This window comes from Macaca thibetana, chromosome 14 (assembly GCF_024542745.1).
Source record: "Macaca thibetana thibetana isolate TM-01 chromosome 14, ASM2454274v1, whole genome shotgun sequence".
NCBI lineage: Eukaryota > Metazoa > Chordata > Mammalia > Primates > Cercopithecidae > Macaca > Macaca thibetana.
Genome location: NC_065591.1, coordinates 65,953,799 through 65,978,335, shown reverse-complemented (window position 1 = coordinate 65,978,335; position 24,537 = coordinate 65,953,799). Strand labels below are relative to the sequence as shown.

The 24,537-nt window shown below is 38.4% G+C and overlaps 1 protein-coding gene and 1 long non-coding RNA gene across 3 annotated transcripts in view; one reads left to right on the top strand and one right to left on the bottom strand.

Moving 5' to 3' along the window:
• The window catches only part of PGM2L1 (phosphoglucomutase 2 like 1), a 60,816-nt gene extending 43,297 nt beyond the window's left edge, over positions 1 to 17,519 (top strand). For both annotated transcript variants that reach the window (XM_050756176.1, XM_050756177.1), the window contains exons 8-14: positions 225 to 322; positions 1,334 to 1,514; positions 3,808 to 3,901; positions 4,211 to 4,340; positions 4,722 to 4,911; positions 8,896 to 9,029; positions 10,743 to 17,519. In XM_050756176.1, the coding sequence (XP_050612133.1) occupies positions 225 to 322; positions 1,334 to 1,514; positions 3,808 to 3,901; positions 4,211 to 4,340; positions 4,722 to 4,911; positions 8,896 to 9,029; positions 10,743 to 10,845 (930 nt within the window). In that variant the 3' untranslated portion in view covers positions 10,846 to 17,519. The remainder of the gene's footprint in view (positions 1 to 224; positions 323 to 1,333; positions 1,515 to 3,807; positions 3,902 to 4,210; positions 4,341 to 4,721; positions 4,912 to 8,895; positions 9,030 to 10,742) is intronic.
• LOC126935314 (uncharacterized) lies at positions 6,556 to 24,214 on the bottom strand. The gene is made up of 3 exons (XR_007719223.1): positions 24,151 to 24,214; positions 23,457 to 23,737; positions 6,556 to 6,653 (listed from the first exon to the last, which is right to left on the bottom strand). It is a non-coding gene; the product is annotated as an uncharacterized LOC126935314 (long non-coding RNA).
• Between the last annotated feature and the right edge of the window lie 323 nt (positions 24,215 to 24,537).

Here is a 24,537-nt window from a genome sequence, read left to right as displayed (position 1 = left end):
AGAAAGGACTGTAGTTTACATCTTTTAATTGTATTGGAGTCATAGGCTGTGTTTTGTTTGAAATGTCTATGGTGGGTGTCCCTACTTTTGGCTTCTTATTTTAAACTTAGCTGAATTCTATGCCTTCTAAAATTCCTGTCACTAACACTGTGCCTACATACAGGAACATTAACATTGAATTTAGGTTCTTCAGTACAATTCAGCTTTTTGGGTCACTGTTTCAGGAACTTTCCCTGAGACTGGCAGAGAAAGAAAATGCCCGGATAGTGCTAGCCACAGATCCTGATGCAGACAGACTGGCAGCAGCAGAACTTCAGGAGAAGTATGTTATTTGATTAAAAGCTTGAACTTTGAAAAGCAATGTATTTTAAGTCTTACAGGCTCTTTGAAAATAATGAAAAGATAAGAAAAGAACACAAATTTCCTGTAAACCCGTTATCCAGAAATAACCACCTAAGTTGATACTTTGACAATTCTTTCCTGCCTTTTTAGTTGAAATATTTAAAGATGTATTTGTTTTTATTAAATTATGATCATAGTTTTACATCTTATTTTCCACTTCAATTGTACAAAATGCTTCAAAAAATGCTTACAGTATAAGCCTTTTTCCCTGACTTTATATATTATTTAAAAATATTAATATTTACAAAGACATAATATCCCAACAGATCACTTTATGATGTAGTTATTTCCTAACCTTGTTTTTTCCTTTTTTTTTTTTTTTGAGACAAGTTTCACTCTTGTTGCTTAGGCTGGAGTGCAATGGTACTATCTTGGCTCACTGCAATCTCTGCCTCCCAGATTCAAGCAATTCTTCTGCCTCAGCCTCCCAAGTAGCTGGGACTACAGGCATGCGCTGCCACACTAATTTTGTATTTTTAGTAGAGACAGGGTTTCGCCATGTTGGTCAGGCTGGGCTCGAACTCCTGACCTCAGGTGATCCTCCCACCTTGGCCTCCCAAAGTGCTGCGATTACAGGCGTGAGCCACCCATTTCCTAATCTTAGTCCTCTGGGCTGCTATGTATTTTTACCATTGTAATGTGACAAATGTCCTTACCTAGAAAGTATTAATTATTTATCATAATTTTTTCTCTCATTAAGTAAAAAAGTAAATGTAATGGTATAATAATTTTCCAAAAGATGTCGTACCATTCCTACTGTAAAATCACCCCTGGTCAGTTAGAAAAGAAGTAGTAATAAATGTTTTCTCAAAAATCCCATGTGATAGTTTTTGATTTTTCCTAACTGAAAGATGGTAATTTGTAGGCCTTGGCGTCAAGAAGTTTCAATGAGAAGAAAGGTCTTGACATTGCATTTTCCTTCTCTCTACAGTGGTTCTTGGAAAGTTTTCACAGGCAATGAGTTGGCAGCTTTGTTTGGGTGGTGGATGTTTGATTGCTGGAAGAAAAATAAATCAAGAAATGCTGATGTGAAGAACGTTTATATGTTAGCCACCACAGTCTCTTCTAAAATTTTGAAGGCAATTGCACTTAAAGAAGGATTTCATTTTGAAGTAAGAATCGATAATATCTGTGTGCTACTTTTAAAAGCCTATTTCTGTATGTTAAAGACATCTCCCCACCAAAACTTTCGTTGATTTCATTTGTAATTCCCTTATTTTTCTAATTCTGTTAACACTTATTCAGTCTTTTTTGATAATTTAGACACTTTGAGCCAAAATTCATCCAGTACTGTATATGAATTTCTGGTACTAAGATGAGATATTCTTTAAAAAATACATTAATACTTATTATTCCATACAACAAATATCTGGTTTTCAGACAGGGAAAATCTAGCTCCTGGTGACCCCATCAGTAACTCAGACTTCTCTCCAAAAAGTTGTGGGTGTCATCAACCCCTTGTTTAGGCTCTTCAAGCATGGTCTTTAGGAACTTCAAGTAGTCTTCTAAATTGCATAGTAAGACCCAATGATCCTACATCCAAAAAAACAAGCAGTGGCTCTCTGTCAGTCCAGATCATTAACCTTATGAACTTGAGACTCTTAAGCTGACCATTTTTGCAGCTATGGGAACTAAGTTGCTTTTTCTCTGCCATCTTTGCCAAATATCAGTGAAAATGTCCCTGGGCATTTTTCTTGAGCCATAGTCAGGCTACAGGTCTTAATACTAATTGACTGAGTAAAAGAAAATTGTACCTGGCTATATGAAATAGAGCTTTCAACTTTATACTTTCTAAAACGCAAATAGCAAAATAGAAGATACTGAAAGTTTATTCACACCTAAGATTCTGATGTTTTCCTAGTTTATATCTATAGCAAGAAAAATTATAATGGGCACAAAAGAGAAAAAAGAACAATTCTAAAGACCACTATTATAATTTTATTTGCTTGTTTTTGTTGTAGCAGGGAAGTTTTGACTTTTTTATTTTTTCTTTTCAGTAAGGAGGTAGAAAGGTGAATTAGGAAACAAGTTAGTAATGGTGAGCTTTGGTGTTAGGGTGTATCACATACTCTTTCTGTTGACTCTAAAACAGATTGTGTCTTTAAAGTGAACAGTAGCTCATTAGATGAAAAGTCCTCAAATCTAATTATTTAAAGGAGTACTTAGTAACTGTCTTGGTGGTTTTATTAATAGTTAGGACACAGTGTTATGAGCAGGTACACTTAGTTCAAATTTATGTTATGCTAATACTAAAAGTGCATCACTAACAAGCTTCATGACCTTTGATTGATTACTCAGGGAGAGTAAATCCACCAACCTTCATAGGCACTCTTATATTAGTGGTTATAATATAGCTTAAAGGACAGTTTCTGAGAAGCAGAAACTTGAAATTGAATCTTGACTCCATCTTTTATATGCAGTATAATTTTGGGCAGATTGACTTCTCTTTCGAGCCTGTGTTTCAGCGATAATGTTTGTAAGCATTAAAAAAAAGATAACGGGCTTTGGGAGGCTGAGGCTTGAAAATCACAAGGTCGAGAGATCGAGACCATTCTGGCTAACATGGTGAAACCCTGTCTCTACTAAAAATACAAAAAATTAGCCAGGCGTGGTGGTGGGCACCTGTAGTCCCAGCTACTTGGGAGGCTGAGGCAGGAGAATTGGCGTGAACCCGGGAGGTGGAGCTTGCAGTGAGCTGGGATCTCATCACTGCACTCCAGCCTGGAGCTAGACTCCGTCTCAAAATAATAATAATAATAATAATAATAATGGGGCCGGGTGTGGTGGCTCACGCCTGTAATCCTAGCACTTTGGGAGGCTGAGGCAGGTGGATCACAAGATCAGGAGTTCAAGACCAGCCTGACCAACATGGTGAAACCCCGTCTCTACTAAAAATACAAAAATTAGCTGGGCATGGTGGTGTGCCTGTAATACCAGCTATTCAGGAGGCTGAGACAGGAAAATCGCTTGAACCTGGGAGATGGAGGTTGCAGTGAGCCGAGATTGCACCACTGCACTCCAGCCTGGGTGATACAGCAAGACTCTGTCTCAAAAAAAAAAAAGATAATGTAAAGCACTTGGTTCAGTCCTTAATAGTAGGTGATCATAGTGTATGTGCTTATTCATGTTACTTTGTGACTATATGAACACCACTTATAAATGCTGGTTTATATTTGGTGTAAATCACCTAGTACTATAATCCGTAAATAGTAGGTCATCAGTAGTAGCAGTGTGTGTATTTATGGCACTTTATTACTATATGTCTGCTACTCTATAAACCTTTGTGGACTGAGGACTATAGTAAAGATCATTATGTGAATGTTGTATGCATATAGTGGCAGATTTTTCTCTAATAGGTATTTGTGAGACAATCACTTAACTAGAATGGCCTCCTCTGCATTTCAGGAAACATTACCAGGTTTTAAATGGATTGGAAGTAGGATAATAGACCTCCTGGAAAATGGGAAAGAAGTCCTTTTTGCATTTGAAGAGTCTATTGGTATGTAGTAAATATTAAAATCTTTGAAATTTGATTGATAATTTTTTAAAATGTAATTCTGTAAGAGGAGTTTTTTGTGTTCTGGTTTCATATTTTGGGTTGTAAAACTACAGAGAACTGAGAAATGTGTAGATACATTTCTTATCAGAAAACAAAAAGAACCAAAGCGTCCCCTAAATACACTCAGTATTGATGAGTTTCATCTATTACTAGGCTTTTACATTTCCTTGTCCTTCTGAAGAAATGTAAAACTATTGAAATTATAGGCTTAAGTTTTCTTCTTTTCTAGTGATGGTTTTCAATCCTCAGGTTTTCTCTGTGGAACTTCAGTTTTGGATAAAGATGGGGTGAGCGCAGCTGTTGTGGTTGCTGAGATGGCATCTTACCTGGAAACCATGAATATAACATTGAAACAGCAACTGGTTAAAGTTTATGAAAAGTAAGTTCTACTATTATGAATTTCACATGTTCGATTTTTCTTTTATTGTCCTACCCTTAGTTTTCTAAATTTGTTTCTGAAGAATACACAGTGTTATGAGAAGGTACACTTGGTTCACAAGTTTATGTTATGCTAATATTAAAAGTGCATCACTAAAAAGCTTCATGACCTTTGATTGATTACTCAGGGAGAGTAAATCCACCAACCTTCATAGGCACTCTTATATTAGTGTGCCTAATATTTTTTTTAAAGTATTAAAATTATATGAATTAAGGACTGCCATTTTTTATAAAATACTGTAGTAGGCTGATCTTCTTTAATATATACTTTTTTTAAAGAGTTATCTGAAATCTAATTTCAGCACTTTGAATCTTTGCACAGATATGGTTATCATATTTCAAAAACTTCCTATTTCTTATGTTATGAACCATCTACCATCAAAAGTATATTTGAAAGGCTTCGTAATTTTGATTCTCCAAAAGAATATCCAAAATTTTGTGGAACATTTGCTATATTGCATGTACGGGACATTACCACTGGATATGACAGTAGCCAGCCTAATAAGAAATCAGTAAGTACCCTTTTTTTTTCTCCCAAACAGTTTAGAAAATTTCATGGCTCATGTCACCAAAAAGTCCAGAGGCAGGACAGATTTCACATGAGGTTCTATCCAGTTTCCTCATGTTTACCAGTTTATTATAAAGGTGACAATTCTGGAACAGCCAGACGTAAGACATTTATAGGGCAATGTACTAGGGATGGGGTTGGGGCCTGGAGCCTCCCAGCGAGTCCACGTGTTCACCAAATTGGAAGCTCCTGTAAATACTTACTTTAAAAAAAAGTTTTTAACAGTTTATAATAATTCATACTGAAGTAGGAGATCAGTAGGACTTGTTTTCCAAACACTGGTCATGACCCCACTGATCAAAACAGGATCTGGTCAAAACAGGATGCATGCAGTAAAGGAACCAGCCAAAATCAACTAAAACCAAGATGGCAACAAAAGCAACCTCTAATTCCCCCATTGCTCATTATATGCTAATTATAATACATTAGCATGCTAAAAGACACTCCCACCAACACCATGTCAGCTTACAGATGCCATGGCAACACCTAGAAATTACCTTATGTGGTTTAAACGGGGAGGAACCCTTGGTTCCAAGAACTCCTCCTACTTTTTCTAGAAAATTTGTGAGTAACTTGCCCCTTATTTAGCATGTTAATTAAGGAGAAGCTATAATATAGCTAGCCAGCAATCCATAGTGCTACTCTGCCTATGAAGCAGCCATTTTCCTATACTTTGCGGCTCTGATAAAATTGCTTTCCCCCGGGAGGCTGAGGCAGGAGAATGGCGTGAACCCGGGAGGTGGAGCTTGCAATGAGCTGAGATCCGGCCACTGCACTCCAGCCTGGGCGACAGAGCCAGACTCTGTCTCAAAAAAAAAAAAAAAATGCTTTCTTTCCCCTTTTTTTTTTTTTTTGAGACAGTCTCTCGCTCTGTCTCCCAGGCTGGCATGCAGTGGCATGATCTCAGCTTACTGCAACCTCTGCCTCCCAGGTTCAAGTGATTCTCCTGCCTCAGCCTCCTGAGTAGCTGGGACTACAGGAGCATGTTACCACGCCTGACTAATTTTTGTATTTTTAGTAGAGACAGAGTTTTACCATGTTAGCCAGGCTGGTCTCGAACTCCTGACCTCAAGTGATCCACCTGCCTTGGCCTCCCAAAATGCTAGGATTACAGGCATGAGCCACCACGCCCAGCAGTTGCTTTCCTTTTACTTTACTCTGTTGATTCATTCTTGAATTCTTTCCTGTGTGAAGCCAGGAAGCCTCCTGGGCTGAGCCCCAGTTTGGGGGTTCACCTGCATCAATACTATAATAAAATGGTGAAACTTCAGGCCTGTGAGACTGGAACTCATTGTTTTGCTCCAGAGCATGTTTCAGTCTGCTAACTTGTCTCTCTGACTTTGATCCTATCCTTATCACTTCCCAAATAATCATGTATACTACCCTCACAGTAAGGTGTGTGGAATGGAGGTGGGGGCAGAGAGAGAGGAAGAAAGAGAGAAAATGGGCAATGATGCTAGATAATGTTGAAAATAACTGTAAAAGCCTATAATTTCAAAGCCATACATCTTTCTGATTTTAACTTCCCTTTCCAACCTTATTCCCTATACCTCCAGCCAAATAGAACAACTTACTTACCTTCATATATACTTTTTAAAAAAAAATTTCTGCATTTTTGGTCCAGTTGTTTCTGTAGTGTATCCATTTTTCCAATTTCTACAGCCCCATACCTCAGCCACTGTAAGACTTAAGAAAAATATCAGCTGTTCCACATGACCTCTAGGCCTCATAATTAGATACCTTCCTCTTGAGGTTTCATTACATAGTGTGCCTTCCTCCTATTACTTTCTGTTTTGTGTCATCATTGTGTTGCACATGGCGTGTTTCTTTCTGATGTACTTTTGTGCCTCTCCACATTCCTGCCTATGTAGTAGCTGCTCAACAAATACTTAAATGCCATAGATTGCTGATTACATTCATTTTGTTGTTGTTGTTATGATGATTATTAGCCCAAATTTCCATTTGTACTGTTCTGATGTGGTCTCAAGATTCTGGGGACATAATGTATTTTGGAAAATCTGTAGTTTATTGTGTAGAATGGTACCCATATTCCATTTTTGCATATTTATCCAATCAACAGTATTAGTTCCTGGTGTTGATATCCTGTGTATGAGTATATGTGTGTCTATTTTTCTATCTTTGTGAATTGCTGGAAGAGAAGAATCATGTTTTGCTTCTTTTTATTTCTCTAATTTGCTGTGCTCAAGTAGCCTTTGGTATAATGCTTTTTTCCCTCTTAATTCTCATTGAAGTGTATGATATTCATTATTCAGGGTGCTTTTTCATCTCTTCTCTTCTGGTTCTTACAACAAGTTTGTAAGGTAGGTAGCATAGATTTTGTTATCCCCAAGGTTGCATAGTAAGTATCAAAGCCTTTCTGAATTCTCTCTTTTCCATGTTTCAGATAGATTGATATTCATCTGTACATTCATTTATCAGACTGCTTCTGTGCTACAGGCACAGGTACACTAGGGATGTAGCAATGACAAAGACACTGCACTCAAGAAAAAGTTTAGTGAGGAAATTGACAAGTAAATAGCAATTTACAAAATGATAAGTGCTACCAGGGAGACATGCCTAGGATGTCATGGAAGAGACTTTGGGGGCTTATGCAAGACTTTCTAGAGAACTGTTCTGAACTGAGTTCTCAAGTATGATTAGGAGTTAGCCAGATGCAGGAGGAGCAGAGAGTGTTTCAGGAAAAGGAAACAGTAAGTACAAGGTCCAGAGATGAAAAAGCATATTCTTTTTCAGAGAACGGGTAGTTGTCTATAACTGGAGTATGAGGTGAGAAGAATGACCTGTATGGTGAGTGGGTTTTGAGGGGCAAACTTCCAGGCAGCAAGATCAGTTAGTACACTGTGTCAGCAGTCTAGAAGAAGTTTGATGGTTGCCTGAATTCAATATAGGAGCAGTGATGGAGAGAACTGGATAAAGTTGAGTTAAATAAAATGTAGAAAAGACTTGCTACTTTATGGGCTGTGGATGAAAAAGAAGGAATGATCTCTAAGCCACTGGTATGTGGTAATGTACTGACCACGAGAGGGGTCTCAAGGACAGGACTCATGGCTCAGGACAGCTGAGGAAAGGTACCACTGTCAACCCCTCTGGCCTAGTACAACCCTCACAGTCCCGTCGAGATGCCTTAACAGACGGATGTGTGGACTAGCAAGAGTACCAGTGTTAATCCATATATTTGGTGTCAGTAAAACATCACTTCTTTTTTTAATTTTTATAAAAAATAGAGTTTTTTCTGCACCCCAGTACATGCAGAATATATGCACTCCTCTTTGGAGATGATTGATAAACTGCAAAACTGCTTCGCAAATATAGAGGCAGTTTGGACTTTGGAACTTGGCTTCCGCTTCTTATTCTACCACTTAGCTGATTGTCTTGAATAGGTTGTTTACTCTCTTTGAGCCTCGTCTGTAAAATGGCGGTAATACTTACTTTGCAGGGTTATTGTTGAGGCCCAAAGATCATGTATGTGAAGTATATAACCCAATGCCTTAACTATTCAGTAAATGGTATGTTTATGAATTATTATATATAGGTAATCTTCATTTGTATTTTATAATTCTTTTAAAATATGTTTTAAATTTTCAATTGTGGTTAAAAAAACACATAACATAAAAATTAACTATCTTAACCATTTTTAAGTATATAGTTCGGTAGTGTCAAGTATATTCTTATTGTTGTGCGACAGAACTCTAGAACTTTTTTATCTGGCTAAACTGAAACTCTCTATCCATTAAACAGTAACTCCCTATACCTCCTGCCCCAGCAACTGCCATTCTAATTTCTGTTTCTATAAATTTGACGGCTTTAGATACCTCATGTAAGTGGACTGTACTTTACAATTCTTGAAAATGAAAGAAAATGAAAAAGATCCCAAGTATAATTAAGCTGTTGTTGCCATTTTGCATAGGTGCTGCCTGTGAGTAAAAACAGCCAAATGATTACATTTACTTTTCAAAATGGCTGTGTTGCTACCCTTCGGACAAGTGGGACAGAACCAAAGATAAAGTATTATGCAGAGATGTGCGCATCACCTGACCAGAGGTGAGAATTGATTTTTTAGATATACCTACAAAAGCTTTATTGAAATATAATTCACATACCATACAGCTCACCCACTTAAAATGTACAATTCAGTGGCTTTTAGTGTGTTCAAAGTTGTGCATCCATCACTATAATCAATTTTAGAACATTTTCATCACCCCCAAAAGCCCAGACCCATGAGAAATCACTTCCCATTTCCCTCCTTTACAGCCCTCAGCAACCCCAATCTACTGTCTTTCTCTATAGATTTGCTTCTTGTGGGCATTTCATATAAATGGAATCATACAATATGTGGGCCTTTGTGACTGCCATCTTTTACTTTGTATAATGGTTTCTAGGTTCCACCATGATTCAGTTGTAGCATGAATTTATTCCTTTTTTTAAATTTTTGTTTTTTATGGCCCAATATTCCATTGCATGGATATGCCATGCTTTTTAATCCATTGATCATTTGATGGACATTCAGATTATTTGCACTCTTTGGCTGTTTTGAATACTGTTATGAACATTTACATACAGGTTTTTGTGTGAATGTATGTTTTCATTTCTCTTAGGTATATACCTAGGAGTGAACTGCTGGATCATATGGTAACTCTGTGTTTAACCTTTTGAGGAACTGCCAGACTGTTTTTTAAAGCAGCTACATCCTTTGGGAATTGAATTTTAAAATTGTAGTGAATTTATATTCTTGGAAAGATTCTCTGAGTTTTAACTATTACATGATTAACGTAAGGAAATTATCATCAGATAATTTATGTTTATTGCCAAATATTCATTTTCTATGTCTAATATGACTTGACATAATCTGCTTAGTTCATTTCCTTTTAAGAGGATGAACTGTGACTAAGTTAATTTCATAAACATATTCAAAGGCTACTTAAATGTATTAAAAGTACTGTCTCCTATAATATTGTAATTGCCCAACATAGATTTGGGAAGGAGACTTTTTAGAATTGCTTTCAGAGTCCAACCAAGCTATACTATCATGTATTTCCCCAAATATTTGCATTTGAGGATGGATTTCATTTCCTTTGGGGGGATAAAGAGCTCCTGAAGTCATTCAAAGCAGAATCTAAAGTAAACCAAATTGGGTAATGCTACATCTGGTTGAAAATGAAGGAAGATCATTAAAGTAATAAGAACTGATTTGTTGTGTAGCTTTTAAAATGACTGTAAAGGCAATCTAAAAGAGGCTTGCCTTGAAATGTTCTGGGCAATGGCAACACCTCAGTGATGACTTTCAAGGGCCTTCTTTTAAGTGCATATTTATTTTTTTAAACATCACATTCTTTTAGCACACCTCCTTCTGCTACCTGAAAGATATGTTATATCATTCCATAACATTTGTACTGACTATTTTTCAAAGTATTTCAGGAAGCCATTTTCTTCTAACACCTGTTATTCGTGTTCAAAGTCATTTGAACCTCATTCTCCTGACCTAGGATAATTCTTTAGATATACCATCACTCCTCTGTTTATCATCTGCCAAGGAACTCCTATTAATGCAGTTCAACTTCAGTTTGTGATAGCAGTGTTTTCTTTGTGTGTAATTTTTTTTTTTTTGGTCTTGTTTTGTTTTAACCAAGTGAATTTCTCTTTTGTTTACCAATTGTTTAATGTCTCCATTAGGACCGCTTAAAAAATAAAACTAATTTAAATAAATTTTAAGCCTATGAAAATAAATAATTTCAAAACTCTTCATCTTTTCCTCAGTGACACTGCTTTACTGGAGGAAGAACTGAAGAAACTCATTGATGCTCTAATTGAGAATTTTCTTCAGCCTAGTAAGAATGGACTGATCTGGCGTTCTGTTTAGGGGTACACCAATATGTCATGACACTGTGTGGGCATATGGAACAGAGCAACCGAGAACTCCATACATTGAACCTCGTGTTAGCATTCTCTCTCTAGCTCATCTAGCTGAGTATCTTTTTCCTTTATTTTCTTTCTTTTTGGTCAACTGGCTAGACTAAACAAAGTATAAGTTTGAAATGAAATAGTCTAGAAGGAAATGATTCAAATTTTTTCATAATTCAAACAAAAGTTATTACACCAAAAGTATTATAGTAACGTATTGTTCTTCCTTTAACAGAAACATCACAATTCAGAAGTGAGTTTTCTTATTATAGTGTGGTTAAGCCTAGTTCTGTATCTTGTAATTGTGGATAGCATGGTAAAAGAAAAAAAAAAGGTAAATGTTATATAATTATAGGATTAGTTAAGGAAATTAATCCATAAAATTGGCAAGAACATGGTACTCTCCTTGATTGTTATGAAAAAGTGTCATTGTGACATCATAGGTATTAATTTACAAATTAGAGTATTTGAAATAGGATATTTAGCATTTCTGTAGTTTAGAACAGATGTTACAATGTGTGGTTTTGGCATGTCTGTTTCAGGTGTCATTGGTGCAGTGTAAATTTTCTGTATGTATTTAAAATTCTGACGTTTACTGAACATAAAACAATAGTGGCAACACTCCTATTGGCTTTGTTCTTGTCAAATTTCTCAGTGCCTTCTCAGGGTCTGGTATGAACGGAAAAAACAAGTGTTCCTGCATTTACCATAATTTAATCAGTCAATTTTCGGATAGCTAAGGAAAATCTTCCAAAATCTGTAGGTGCTTCCTCTATATCAAATGAGTTTGCTGATTTTAAAATCTTAGGAATGTACATAAAGATCTTAATAAAAGCAGGCTTAATGTAGTTAAGGATCTTCATATTAGAATTGTGTCATTTATCAAACCTTTTATTACAGAAAAAAATCTGAACTGAGAAAGGAGCTCTGAATTTATTTGACAGTCTAATTTTTGAATTACATGTTTGTAAGTAGGTTTATTCTTTTATTTTATGAAGTAATGTTAATTTTACTAAGAAATAAAACATCCAATTTTAAGTATTATGAAATACTAAAACTACATGTTTTAGGCCGGGCGCGGTGGCTCAAGCCTGTAATCCCAGCACTTTGGGAGGCCGAGACGGGCGGATCACGAGGTTAGGAGATTGAGACCATCCTGGCAAACACGGTGAAACCCCGTCTCTACTAAAAAATACAAAAAAAACTAGCCGGGCGAGGTGGCGGGCGCCTGTAGTCCCAGCTACTCCGGAGGCTGAGGCAGGGGAATGGCGTAAACCCGGGAGGCGGAGCTTGCAGTGAGCTGAGATCCGGCCACTGCACTCCAGTGGGCGACAGAGGGAGACTCCATCTCAAAAAAAAAAAAAAAAAAAAAAAAAAAAAAAAAAAAAAAAAACTACATGTTTTAAAACAGAGGTCCAGTTTATTCTAACATCTTGCTGACTTCTGTAGAGATTGCATGACTATTCTTTATCTTTTTTTAGTGTAGAAATTTTTTTTTTTCAAAAAGTCACTTTTGGGCTGGGTGTGGTGGCTCACGCCTGTAATCCCAGTACTTTGGGAGGCTAAGGCAGGTGGATCACAAGGTCAGGAATTTGAGACCAGCCTGGCCAATATGGTGAAACCCGTCACTACTAAAAATACAAAAATTAGCCGGGTGTGGTGGTGGGTGCCTGTAGTCCCAGCTACTCGGGAGGCTGAGGCAGGAGAATTGATTGAACCTGGGAGGCTGAGATTGCAGTAAGCGAAAATCATGCCACTGCACTCCAGCCTGGGCAACGGAGGGATACTCCATCTCAAAAAAAAAAAAAAAAAAAAAAAAAAGGCGCTTTTGGCTGATCATGCAGTCTTCTGAAAAGGTTTAATAGAGAAATGCTGTTTAAGCTGGGCATGGTGGCTGGCACCTGTAATACCAGCGCTTTGGGAGGCTAAGGCGGGAGGATTGCTTGAGGCCAGGAGTTTAAGTTACAGAAAGCTATGATGGCACTGCTGCACTGAAGCCTGGGTGACACAGACCTTATCTCAAAAAAATAAATAAATAAATAAATAAAAAGAGAGAGAGAAAAAGAAATGCTGTTTAATCTTCTTAAAATGTATCTTGTCCTACATAGTTCTCAGAATACACATGGAGTATACTTAGGAGATAACAATAACAAGACCTAAACAAATTGCTTATAGGAGATAGCACTGGAATTAGAGAACTTATTTCATATAAAATAATAATATAAAGTTTGAACTGATTAGAACGTTCCTTAAATCATGGTTTAGTTTGTTGCAGCTATCAGCTAACATTTGGTTGAGCATATATAATCCAAACCTAATTGTCCAATTATTGTATTGCCACTATAGTTAATTTGTTCCTTCCTTACTTTCTTATCATTGGATCTTGTATGACTGTATGACTGTAGATAATAGACAGCTAACTAAATGTACAGCACCATTTTTCTCAATGAGTTTGTTCTCAAAGGGTTTGCACTGGAGAAGAAATGTGTAGAATTTTTGTTTTATTTTTAAAATGTATAAAACATCTTTTGTTTGATATGCTTTTAAGAACGTAGATTGCAATTTAGGGAATGGCGTATATTCTGCAAAGTGGTATAATGTTGTATATATGAAAAACATGTATATTTGGTTTAGTTCTGTGTTTCAGTGACTGATAAACAAAAATGAAGCTAAAATGAATCAATGGCTCATTCATAGTTACTAAAGTCATGTCATGACTGTCATTCTATTATGAAGAAAACAGTTTTATTTGAGTGCTTTAATATAATGCAACATTTAAGTCATCTTAAGGTGAAAAGTTATTGAAGTGTTCTTATCTCAAGTTAACAAAATTTTACGAATGTTCCTCAAGTGTATCGATTGAGGGAATTATTGTATTCTAGCCTGTCATGAGTCTGTCTGAGCATGACACTTAACATGAACTTGACGTTGTAGGTGCACATTTGCCTAACAGGATAAATTCAGTGATAGCCCAAGCTTTCCAAGAGAGACAGAAGTGCTGGCTAGGAGGGCTCAGCCTCAGGCACTACATTGTTTATCTTTTTCTTTTTGAGCAATATTGTGAAAATGAATGCATTCTCATTAAGCATGAAAGTCAAAACTGGAATTTTCTAGAGCTTTGTAGAAAAGGAGAGAATTAGTAGGTCAAGATCAAAGCATACATTGAAAATAAACAGTAGAAATAAGCAAACAATATAAAGAGACACAGGAAATGCTTCTTGTGAAGGGCAAATGTAACACCATAACAGTAGGGAGTAAACAGTGTCCCACCTGTTTACTTGTGTTTATTTGTTGTTATGATGAATATGCACCTACCATTTTCCTTTATTGTGATCACTAAAATGAGGCCAAGGTTTAGGAAGTGAGAAAAAAGTATCCCTTTTACGGATTCAGTTCCTGCTAGGATGTTGTATCAGAATCACGTGAGAACTCAGGAAGAGATAGAGCAGAAATAAAAAGGAAGAAGATGTAGATTAGAAAATAAGACTTCTGAGAAAATGTTCAAGGAATAAAGACTGTTTGACTCTAGAGAGGAGAAAGCTGTTGAGATAGTTTGCTAAGTTTGCTAATGAATTTTTATTGAGTCTTTTATTGAAGGGTTCAATGTAAGAAATACTATGCCATAATGTTTTCCATCTCTAGTGAAGACAGAACCAGAGGGAATGAGGATCTTATTTTTAAAGACAGCATGGAAAGTTTAAGATGTAGGACCTTCTTGAGGAGGAATCTTCATAATATCTTCTATTCAAAATCTTTTTTTTATTTTTAAGGGAATACAAATTTTAAAAATTAAGAGATATACAGATGAGTTTTTAAGGGTCCTTCTTTCCAGCACATTTTAAAAAAAACTCAGGTTAGAACAAAAATGTCAGAAAGGGCACTAAAAATAACATTTGGGTTTCACTCCGTATCTAGATGAATATAGCTCACAAAACAATTTTTGTGTGTTTTGAGTAACTGATGCATAAGTGCAATGAATAATTTACCTGCTTCACTGTTATTTTTAATTTTACCTGGCAAATTAAGTGAGACTTGAACAAACTTTTGTTCATCTTGAAGAATGTATAGTGGCTTAGGTTATTTGAGTTTTTTGTTTTGAATATGTATGTTGTTATTTGGATGTAGAAACTTTGGAAGATGGAGAGGTTCTGAGAGATTGGATACTTGGAATGTCTTTCTGAAGGAAATAGACCTCCCATTTCTTAAGCAAGTTGCTTCTGGAATTGATGCAACAGGGTTATTAGCTGGAGTTTAATGGATAAATTGTTTTATGAACTGCTGCTATCAGTATTTTTTTTTCACATTTTCCATTGATATTTGTGATGTTTGAAAAATCCAAACTCCACTTGGATACATTTAATTTTTTGCCTTTTTCTCGCTACCTCCCTCTTTTCCTAGGCACCCTTGCACATTTTGTTACTGTAAAGGACTGTTGCCCTGTTACCTCACTGATAAGAAATCTCAACTGTATTCATTTAGTATGCTTTAAACTTAGTCATAAACTACATTTGTCTATGGACTTTTGGTTATTTTGTTAATGTTGTCATTATATTTAATACTTATTGTGGGAAGTAATTTTTAATCTATTTCATAACCTGTTTTGGTCTGTCTTGATACTGCTATCTGTTAATTTATTGTGGCCTTTTACAATTCACTTGTCATCTGAGATTGCTCTAGAAATTGAGGAGGAAAAAGTTGTACTAACCAAAATGTATGGGCAATTGACCTAACATTCTATTTCAGGTTTCCTTGTACTTCGAGAGCCAAAGCACAAGATCTGAGGAAATCTTATTCACATTTGTCCCTCAGAGCATCTTACCCTAAGCCACAGAAGTATAAATAGTAAGATACGAATTGCTCATTGTCTGACTCCTTGCACAGCATGACTTTAATTCTAGTTGGAAACAAAGTTAGTGTTGACTATTGGTTACCTTCAAGTATTCACCATACTATACATTCATTAGGCCATCTTTCCTCTGTTTACTCAAGACTATGTACTTACAAAAGAGAACCTATAAGAATGTGTAGAGTGACCAAATAGGGACAAAGTGACATACCTAGAGTTTGGTGCTCAAATTTTTCCACCAGGGTAACCCTAAAGCAGAGGGGCATGATGGAGGGGGAAGGGGTTCTGAGAGCAAAATCAGAAGCAGCCTACCACTGACATGAAGTGTGTTCTATCTTTAAAATGTAAGTGAATTTTGCATTCTCTATAATAAAACTTTTAATATAAAAATGATATATTTAATCTTTACTGAAACTTATGCTGCCACAAAGGAGCACCATGTTCATCACGTGGCTGCTCAGTTTTCTCCCCCAGTGCCCTCACCCCCAATGGCTGCATATCCTTGAGGTACACACACTGGCTGTAGTGCAAGATATATAAACATAGGCTGGGCTCGGTGGCTCATGCCTGTAATCCCAGCACTTTGGGAGGCTGAGGCAGGCGGATCATCTGAGATCGGGAGTTTCATTCCAGCCTGACCAACATGGAGAAACCCCATCTCCAATAAAAATACAAAATTAGCTGGGTGTAGTGGCGCGTGCCTGTAATCCCAGCCACTCAGGAGGCTGAGGCAGAAGAATCGCTTGAACCCAGGAGGTGGAGGTTGTGGTAAGCCGAGATGGTGCCATTGCTCTCCAGCCTGGGAAACAAGAGTGAAACTCAATCTCAAAAAAAAAAAAAAGATATATAAACATAGAACATATCTAGACTACTTCCTGCCCTTAGAATCTGACCTTCAGAAGAATTAACGCCAAACTAAACTGACCTGAAACAGTTTTGTTACTATTGGCATTCCTTGACTAAGAAGGACCACCTGATGCTCAGCCCCGAGAGTAGGAATAGTGGTTTATTATTTTTCATATCCACACCACCTAGTTCAGTACCTGTTATAGAGTGTTTAATTGCTGATAATTAGGAATTAAGGGATTTTTTAAATTTGCAAATAGTTTAAAGAACAATCAAAAAATGACTTTTCTAATTCAGTTTTTTGAATGAAGTCCCATTACTGAACTTTATAATGTAATGTTTATTAAGCAGACATCCCCTTAAATACTCAGTTTCTTTGGAGAGAGCAAAGCATATCTCTCTGTGGAAATTATATATAATGCCTGGTATTTTACACCCAAAGCAAGGTGTTAGCCAGGAAGGTAAAGAAATGATGTCTATGTAGACTTAATATCACTAGTCTAAGTGTCATTTTGAGCCTAGTAGCACTACCTTCCAAGTGAGTCACAACTAATTTGATCCTATTTGGTATGTTTTTGTCCATTGTTATGATTCATCGTGTATCTTACAAGAGCCACTCAAGCAAGAGTCTGCTTCTATGTATGGTGAGGCCTTGTTGTTCTAGGCTAGAATAAACTCTTTGTATGCGTCATTGAATGTGCCAGATAAAATATATGCAGTTAAGAATGAATTATTTTTCTGACTGAAGTGTGTAGCAGTAGTTCAAAAATGTGCCCTTGTTTTAACAGTTTCTGTCAACATCTTCTTATTTTTCCCTACAAAAACACCAGGGTGTGTTGTAAGTACTGCCTGTGAGAATTTGCACTTTATGTATTTGTGTGTGGATTTCTTGTGGTTTTAGCCAAATGAAGTGTTATCAGTAATAAACAGGTCTCTTCATAGGCATGACTTTCTGTGTAATTTTTATTTGAGATACTGTGTAGTTCATAAAGCTTGCTATCTAAACAGGAAATATTCTTGAAATACACACATCACATACCCTAGAATTTACTTTGCATCTAAATGAATATTCTGGCTTAGTACTCAGGAAATATTTCTTGATTGGTTTATCGGAAGTCCCAGATGTGAAAACTTAACATTAAAATTCTTGTTTTTCTTTTCTTTTTCTCTCCTTCAGCTGATCTAACTTGTTTGCCCATGTTAGCGCCAGCTACTATAATAAGAGAAAAGTTCAAAGTTTGGAAATCTCTCACAGTAATAACCGTAGATCTATGCTTCAATAATGGTGGAGGACTGAGTTTCCAAAGGTTCTTATGAATCTGTGGGCCTGGTCTTTGTTGCCTGCCTTTCCCAGATCAGGCTCAAAGGGAAGATGACTGAAAGGAATGTTCTACGAGGTCCTTTTATCAGCTTCTAAATGGAATATTCTGAGAACCATGCTGACCCCGTCCTTAACCGCTTTTGCTAGTTTATTGTTCTTTATAGCACATAAACAAGTGAACAAATCAATTTAAGTAGTAGTATTATCTGTCTTCATGAGCATAGCTTTTTCACTACTTTACCACTGCCTGGAACAGTATATGGCCATCAGCAGGTACCCAATAAAAGTTTGTCAAATGAATGAACCTATCTCATGTTTCTTCTTGCAGAAGAAAAACACTAAATCCTTGATTCTGCATATGTGCAGAGTTGCATGAGAAATATGCAGTGGTGATACCACCTGTTTTAGAGACGTCTTACTGCTGTCGGGTCATCTCTGCTCACAACATACCTGCTGAAATCTCAAGCTCCACATTTTCTTGCTGCTTTTCCTGAGAGGCCATATAACTCCCTGGTTTGAAACCTCCAAATCATCTTCGATTTCTCCTGCCACTGGGTATGTGCTATTTGATGAGTTCTTTAAATTTAACAGTCTCTGAAGTAAAGGGCAAGGCCATTGACTTGAGACCCACATAAAGAGACCAAGCAGCTAACACAACCTAAAATAATAGGGTTTTGTTTTTGTTCTCACCAAAGGAGAAGAGTTGGTATGTATATAAATGGAAATGTTTTTGAGGGGGGATTATAATAAAAATTTGGTATTTGCTATCCTTCCTCTCTATCTTCCCTAAACCAACACTTCCCTTCATTTCTGTTAGTGCTGTGACCATTCTCCTGTTTATTTTTATTTCCCTCTCTTTAACTCCATTTCTGATCGTTAAGTGGTCCAACCTTGCAAATAATTTGCTTTAGACTGTCTTTGACCTTTATCCCTCTGCTTCATTCATTCATTTAATACATATTGTTTAACCTGGAAACAAGAAACAAGGGCACTCCAGAAGGCTAAAAAGTAGGAAAAAAGATACAACCATGTTACTGTCTAAACAGCCTGTCAAGGACACCATGCCACTGCCCCCACACCATCAGCTAAATCACCTTTATCTATTTCTTATGACTTTGGATTCAAAGTAACTTGAGAGAAGGCCCAATTGACTGGATTTTTGTCATTGCCTGCCTCCTAGCTGCAACTGGAGGCTGATAAAAGAAGGATCTGACTCCCTCAGCTTCCTCCTGAGTGCTAGTAAGAGGCAGGACACTAGTTACCTTTCCATTGAGACATAGTTGGGGAGTTAATTTGCCAAATTGGAAATAATAGTGCAAACAAAAAGTGACAAACATCCACTACAGTGCCAGTGCTGAGTGTTGGAGAATAAACACTAGGCAAAGGGAGAGGGGAGGATATTTTAAACACTGAGCATGGCATACGTGTGCAGAGCACAAGTGGTTTGGTGGTGTTCTTGAAGTTTGAGAGTAGGTGTGAGTACGGATGTGAGTGGAGAGGTGGAGTGCTCCGTGTGCTGCCCCGTGGAGCTTGGACTTCAGTCAGCAGCTGACGGGAGTCATTGAGGGATGATGGTGGGGCGACAGAATTTCCACTGGAAAGGAGTTTAAAGGGTGTCTTACCTAACTGTCACCATTTTCTATGATGTGACCTCCAATGGGGATACATGTTTAAACCTCTCCAGGGACAAGGGGCCAAAACAAGTTCACTCTCTTTTAAATACAGGCCAGTAGAGAGCTCTTTCTTGTGTTCAGCTGACCTCTGCCTTCTGTAGCTTCTACATTTTGCACTTAGAAACTCTGTGTTATAAAAACAGTCCATTTCCTTTTCACTCAGTCCCCTACCTTCCAGTCTAAATATGCATAATTCAGCTGCTGTTCATAATATAACCAGTTTTGGGTCCCCCTCCCTTTCCTGATCACCTATGGGCAGTTTGTTTTCAAAAACCCAAGTCCAGAAATTAATACCCATGGAATGCTGGTATCAGTCCAGAGGAGAGAAAGGTGTGATTTCTACCTGACATGAGAGGCAGCACAACAGATGGGACAGAGCGGCCTCAGCCAGCAACACTGCTGGACTTCTCTTCACTTTGCCAGAGACTGGTCTTCCTTTTACCCTCGACTCTAGCACCACCCCTTCCAAAAAGCCTTTCCTGCCTGTGGCCCTAACCAAGCTGGCAGGGCCCCGCCTTTCCCTCTCCATTTGCACCTCTGTTGCAGCACTTCCCACACCAGATTGAAGTGACTGGACTCCCTCCGTGGATTGTGGGCCCCCTGAGGGCTGGAATCAACGGACTCGGTGCAGTACCCCCAGCACCCAGCACCTAGCACCAAGCCAAGCAATATCAGGAGTCCTCGGCAAAAAAAAAAAAAAAAAAAAAAAAGGGAAAAAAAAGAAAGTGGAATTTGAACTGGGTTTTTAAAGGCATGTAGGCTGTGATAAGCAAAGGCGTGGGGAGGGGCACATGGCATATATGTAAATTCAACTCCAGGCAGAGGGGCTATCTGAGTGAAACCTGGGAAGCAGTCATGCTTGTGACTTGCTGAATGGCTTCCAGCCAGGCTTCGGCTAACCTGAGCTAAATAAGGAAAGCCAAAGTGGGCAGATGGCCCACTCACACAGCTGTTGGCAAGAGGCCTCGGTTCCTTACCACATGGGCCTCTCCGTAGGGTTGCTTGAATGTCTCCGTGACAGGGCAGCTGACATCCTCCAGAGTGAGTTTCTCCAAAGAGAAAGGTACAGGCCACAGTGTCTTTTATGACCTAGCCTTGGAAGTCACAAACTGTCATTTCTGTATAATTTTATGGTAACATATATCAATCCTGCAATCCTGCTACAGTGTGAAAGGGACAAAGGTGTGAGTACCCAGAGGCAGGGATGGCTATCTTGGGGACTGGCTACAACAAAGGGAAAGATTAAACGATCAATTTTAGACAAGTCATGTTTGAGACACCTGAGAGACATCCAAGTATAAATATCAAGTAGGCAACTGGAAATATGAGTCTGGAGCTCAGAAGAGAGGTCTGAGCTAGAGATATAAATTTGGAAGTTACCAACATACCAAAGTATTTAAAGCTGTGGAAATGGCTGGGTGCAGTGGCTCACACCTGTAATCCCACCACTTTGGGAGGCTGAGGTGGGTGGATCACGAGGTCAGGAGATCGAGACCATCCTGGCTAACATGGTAAAACCCTGTCTGTACTAAAAAATACAAAGAATTAGCCCGGCATGGTGGCAGGCACCTGTAGTCCCAGCTATTCGAGAGGCTGAGGCAGGAGAATGGCGTGAACCCGGGAGGCGGAGCTTGCAGTGAGCCGAGATTGCACCACTGCACTCCCGACTGGGTAACAGAGCAAGACTCTGTCTCAAAAAAAAAAAAAAGCTGTGGAAATGAGTATGATCAGCTAATGAGGGTGCGGACAGGAGATGGAGCCTTAGCATTTTGGAACTCCAACATGTATTCTTTTTACTTTAAAATTATAATTTAATCTAGTTTTTTTAATTATAAAAACTTCAAATAAAGAAAATTAGAGGGAAGGATACAACAAACACCTATGTACCCACCACCTAGAACCACAAAGGTCAGCACTTTCTCATTTGTCCCACATATTTCCCTTTCCTTTTTAGTACTTCTCTATCCAATTTCGTGCTTTGACTCTTATATTGGTTCAATCTATTTTAATTGGTTAGCTTTTGCCAAATAACAAACTATCCCCAAAGACTTAGTGGTTTAAAATAGCAAGTATTTATATAGCTCACAATTCTGCATCAACAATTTGTGCTAAGCCCAGGTGAGTTGTTCACCTGGTCTTGGCTGAGTTTATTCGGGGGTCTGAGGTCAGATGCTAAATTGGCTGGTTGCTGGATAATGTGGAATAACTTCCGCTGGGATGGCTCATCTCTATTCTACGTGATCTCTTGTCCTCCAGCAGGCTAGCTCAGGTCATTTCATATGAGTAGTGGGACAGGACTTCAAAAGAAAGAGCTGAGATGTGTGATGCATGTTGGGACTTAGACAGATAATTTGTACCTTCTCTCTGCTGCATTCCATTGGCCAAAAATGTCATGAGGTCAGTTCAGGTGTAAAGGGAGGAGAAATAGTCTCCCTCCACCTCTTGATGGGGGATGCTGCAAAGTCACAACTCAAAGAGTATGAATTCAGGGAGGATGGAAAGATTGTGGCCAATTTTGTAATCTACCGCAGTTTACTCTCTGACCGTAATTATTCACATTCCTCCCACAGGAAAAATATGCTTACCACCATTCCAAGACCCCCAAACACCTCTTGCAATTATGTCATCAAGCTTGAAGACTAGGATCTTGTGGTCCACATCAGGTTTGTATGCGACATTATGGATGTTGTTCTTCCTGATCCTGACACCGATGAATTAAAGATAAGTTATTTGCCTCCCACATACCTACTGTACATTGAGACAGAGGCAGGATATCCTCAATATAAACTTCCATTTAAAAAAGGGAAGAATGCTGGGCATGGCGGCTCACGCCTGTAATCCCAGCACTTTGGGAGGCTGAAAGCAGGCAGATCACTTGAGGCCAGGAGTTCAAGGCCAGCCTACTAAAAATACAAAAATTAGCCAGGCGTGGGGCAACACACCTGTAGTCCCAGCTACTCGGGTGGCTGAGGCAGGAGAACCACTTGAGCCCGGGAGTGGGAGGTTGCAGTGGGCTGAGATTGCACCACTGCACTCCAGCCTGGGCAACAGAGCAACACTCTGTCTCAAAAAACAAAAACAAAGCAAAATTAAAAAGGGAAGAATGAGAGACACATAGTCACCCTTAAACATAGCAATTCTGAACTCTAGCTTGGCAAAGGTTTACAAGTCTCTCTCTCCCAGGAGAGGGTGTATTTCTTGCTCAGGTCTAGAGTCTACTCCCTGGGAGGGGGGTTCTTGCTCCACTGATCTCTGTGGCTCTTGACTATACCCTCTGGAACATATTCCTTGTCTGTCACCTTCCGTGGCTACTTTTGAAGATATGGCCCATGTTGGTAGCTGAATAATTGGTAGTTTGAATAATTTCAGTCCCCTTTAATCCAGGCTGGTGGTACTTCACACATACAACTCATTTAAAACTTAGTGGGCTTTCTATGTATCTGATAATAGTCTATTCCATACTCCAAATGATACAATTGTTTTGTGACATCTCTCTAGATTTTATTACTGGTATTTCTGAATTGGGCTTCTGTGGGATCTCACTCTTAAGTTTCCAAGAAGTATTTTTTGTCCAGAGGTCGACTAGACATCACTTTAATTCTTGCAGAGGTCTTTATAAAGTGCCACTATGAAACACAGATTACTGTTTTTCCAGCCTCTAGTAATAATTTCCCGTCATTTCCCCAGACTCACTATGTTTGCTTGCCATTTTCCCAGTTTCCAACCACTCCCAATTTCAAAGCCAATGTCACAAATTTTAGGGTTTTGTTAAAGGCCTAACATCTCACTTTCAGACACCAATTTCTGTATCAGTCAACTTTTGCTGCAAAACAAATTACCCCAACACTTAGTGGCTTAAAACAGCAGCTATTTATGTAACTCACTGTTGTGTGGGTTAGCAGTTTTGGCTGAGGTCAGCTGGGTATTTCTTCTGGTCTTAAGGGAGTCCACTTATCTGTTGGTGGTCAGCTGCCAAGTTGACTGGGTGCTGGTTTATTTCCGATGGCCGCGGCTGGGTTGGCTAAGTACTGCTGCACATGATCTCTCACATTCCAGCAGGCTAGCCCAGGGTATTCGCTGGGTGCCTGGGCAGAGCCCCAAAAGAGACAGCCAAAGCATGTAAGGCCTCTGGACATCTAGGCTCAGAATTGATGCACTTTTCCTTCTGTTGCAATTTATTGGCAAAAGAAAATAATAAGAACTTCCCAGGTTCAAGCAGGAGATACAAAGTCATATAGCAAAGGGTGTGGATACGGAGAGGAATAAGGATCATGGCTATTTTTACAATTTGCCATACCTCCTCAGAGGCTACCCTCATCACAAAGTGGGAGGCCATCCTTCCCTCCCAAATTTTATGTGACATATGTACATATCAAAAATATATAGTTTTTTCCCCCTGTGAGTTCTGTATGTTTTTAAATGAACTGTTTCACACATACTACATAATTTATGCAGTATAAATGTAAGGCGTAAAGAATAGCGTGCTTTTGTACCTACCACCCAGGGAAAGAAATGCCATTTCATCAATATATTTTAAACTCCCTGTATGCCCCTCCCAACCTAATATTCACTTCTTACCTAGACTATGTAGTTCCTTCCTGTCTTACCTCCTTCCATCAGCTCTACCTACTGAAGCCAGCATGATCCTAAAAAACAAAAATCGAATAATTCCTGTGCTTAAAACTATTCAGGTGTTTCCCATTGACCTTAGAATAAAATCTAAATTTATTTATAGAGTATGCCCTTCGCCATCTGGCTCCTGTTTACACTTCATGCCTCGTTTTTGCCATTCATCCCTCAATCTGTTATTCTCAAAACAGATCATTGAGATTTTGCCAAAGAAAGTGGCTTCCATAGTTCCATGCACTACCTCTTTTGGAGCATGTGTCACTCTTGTTATTGGTTGTTTGCTTCTCTGTCTCCACTCTTAACTTGTCCCTACCTGGCTCTGAGGGTGAGGATCCC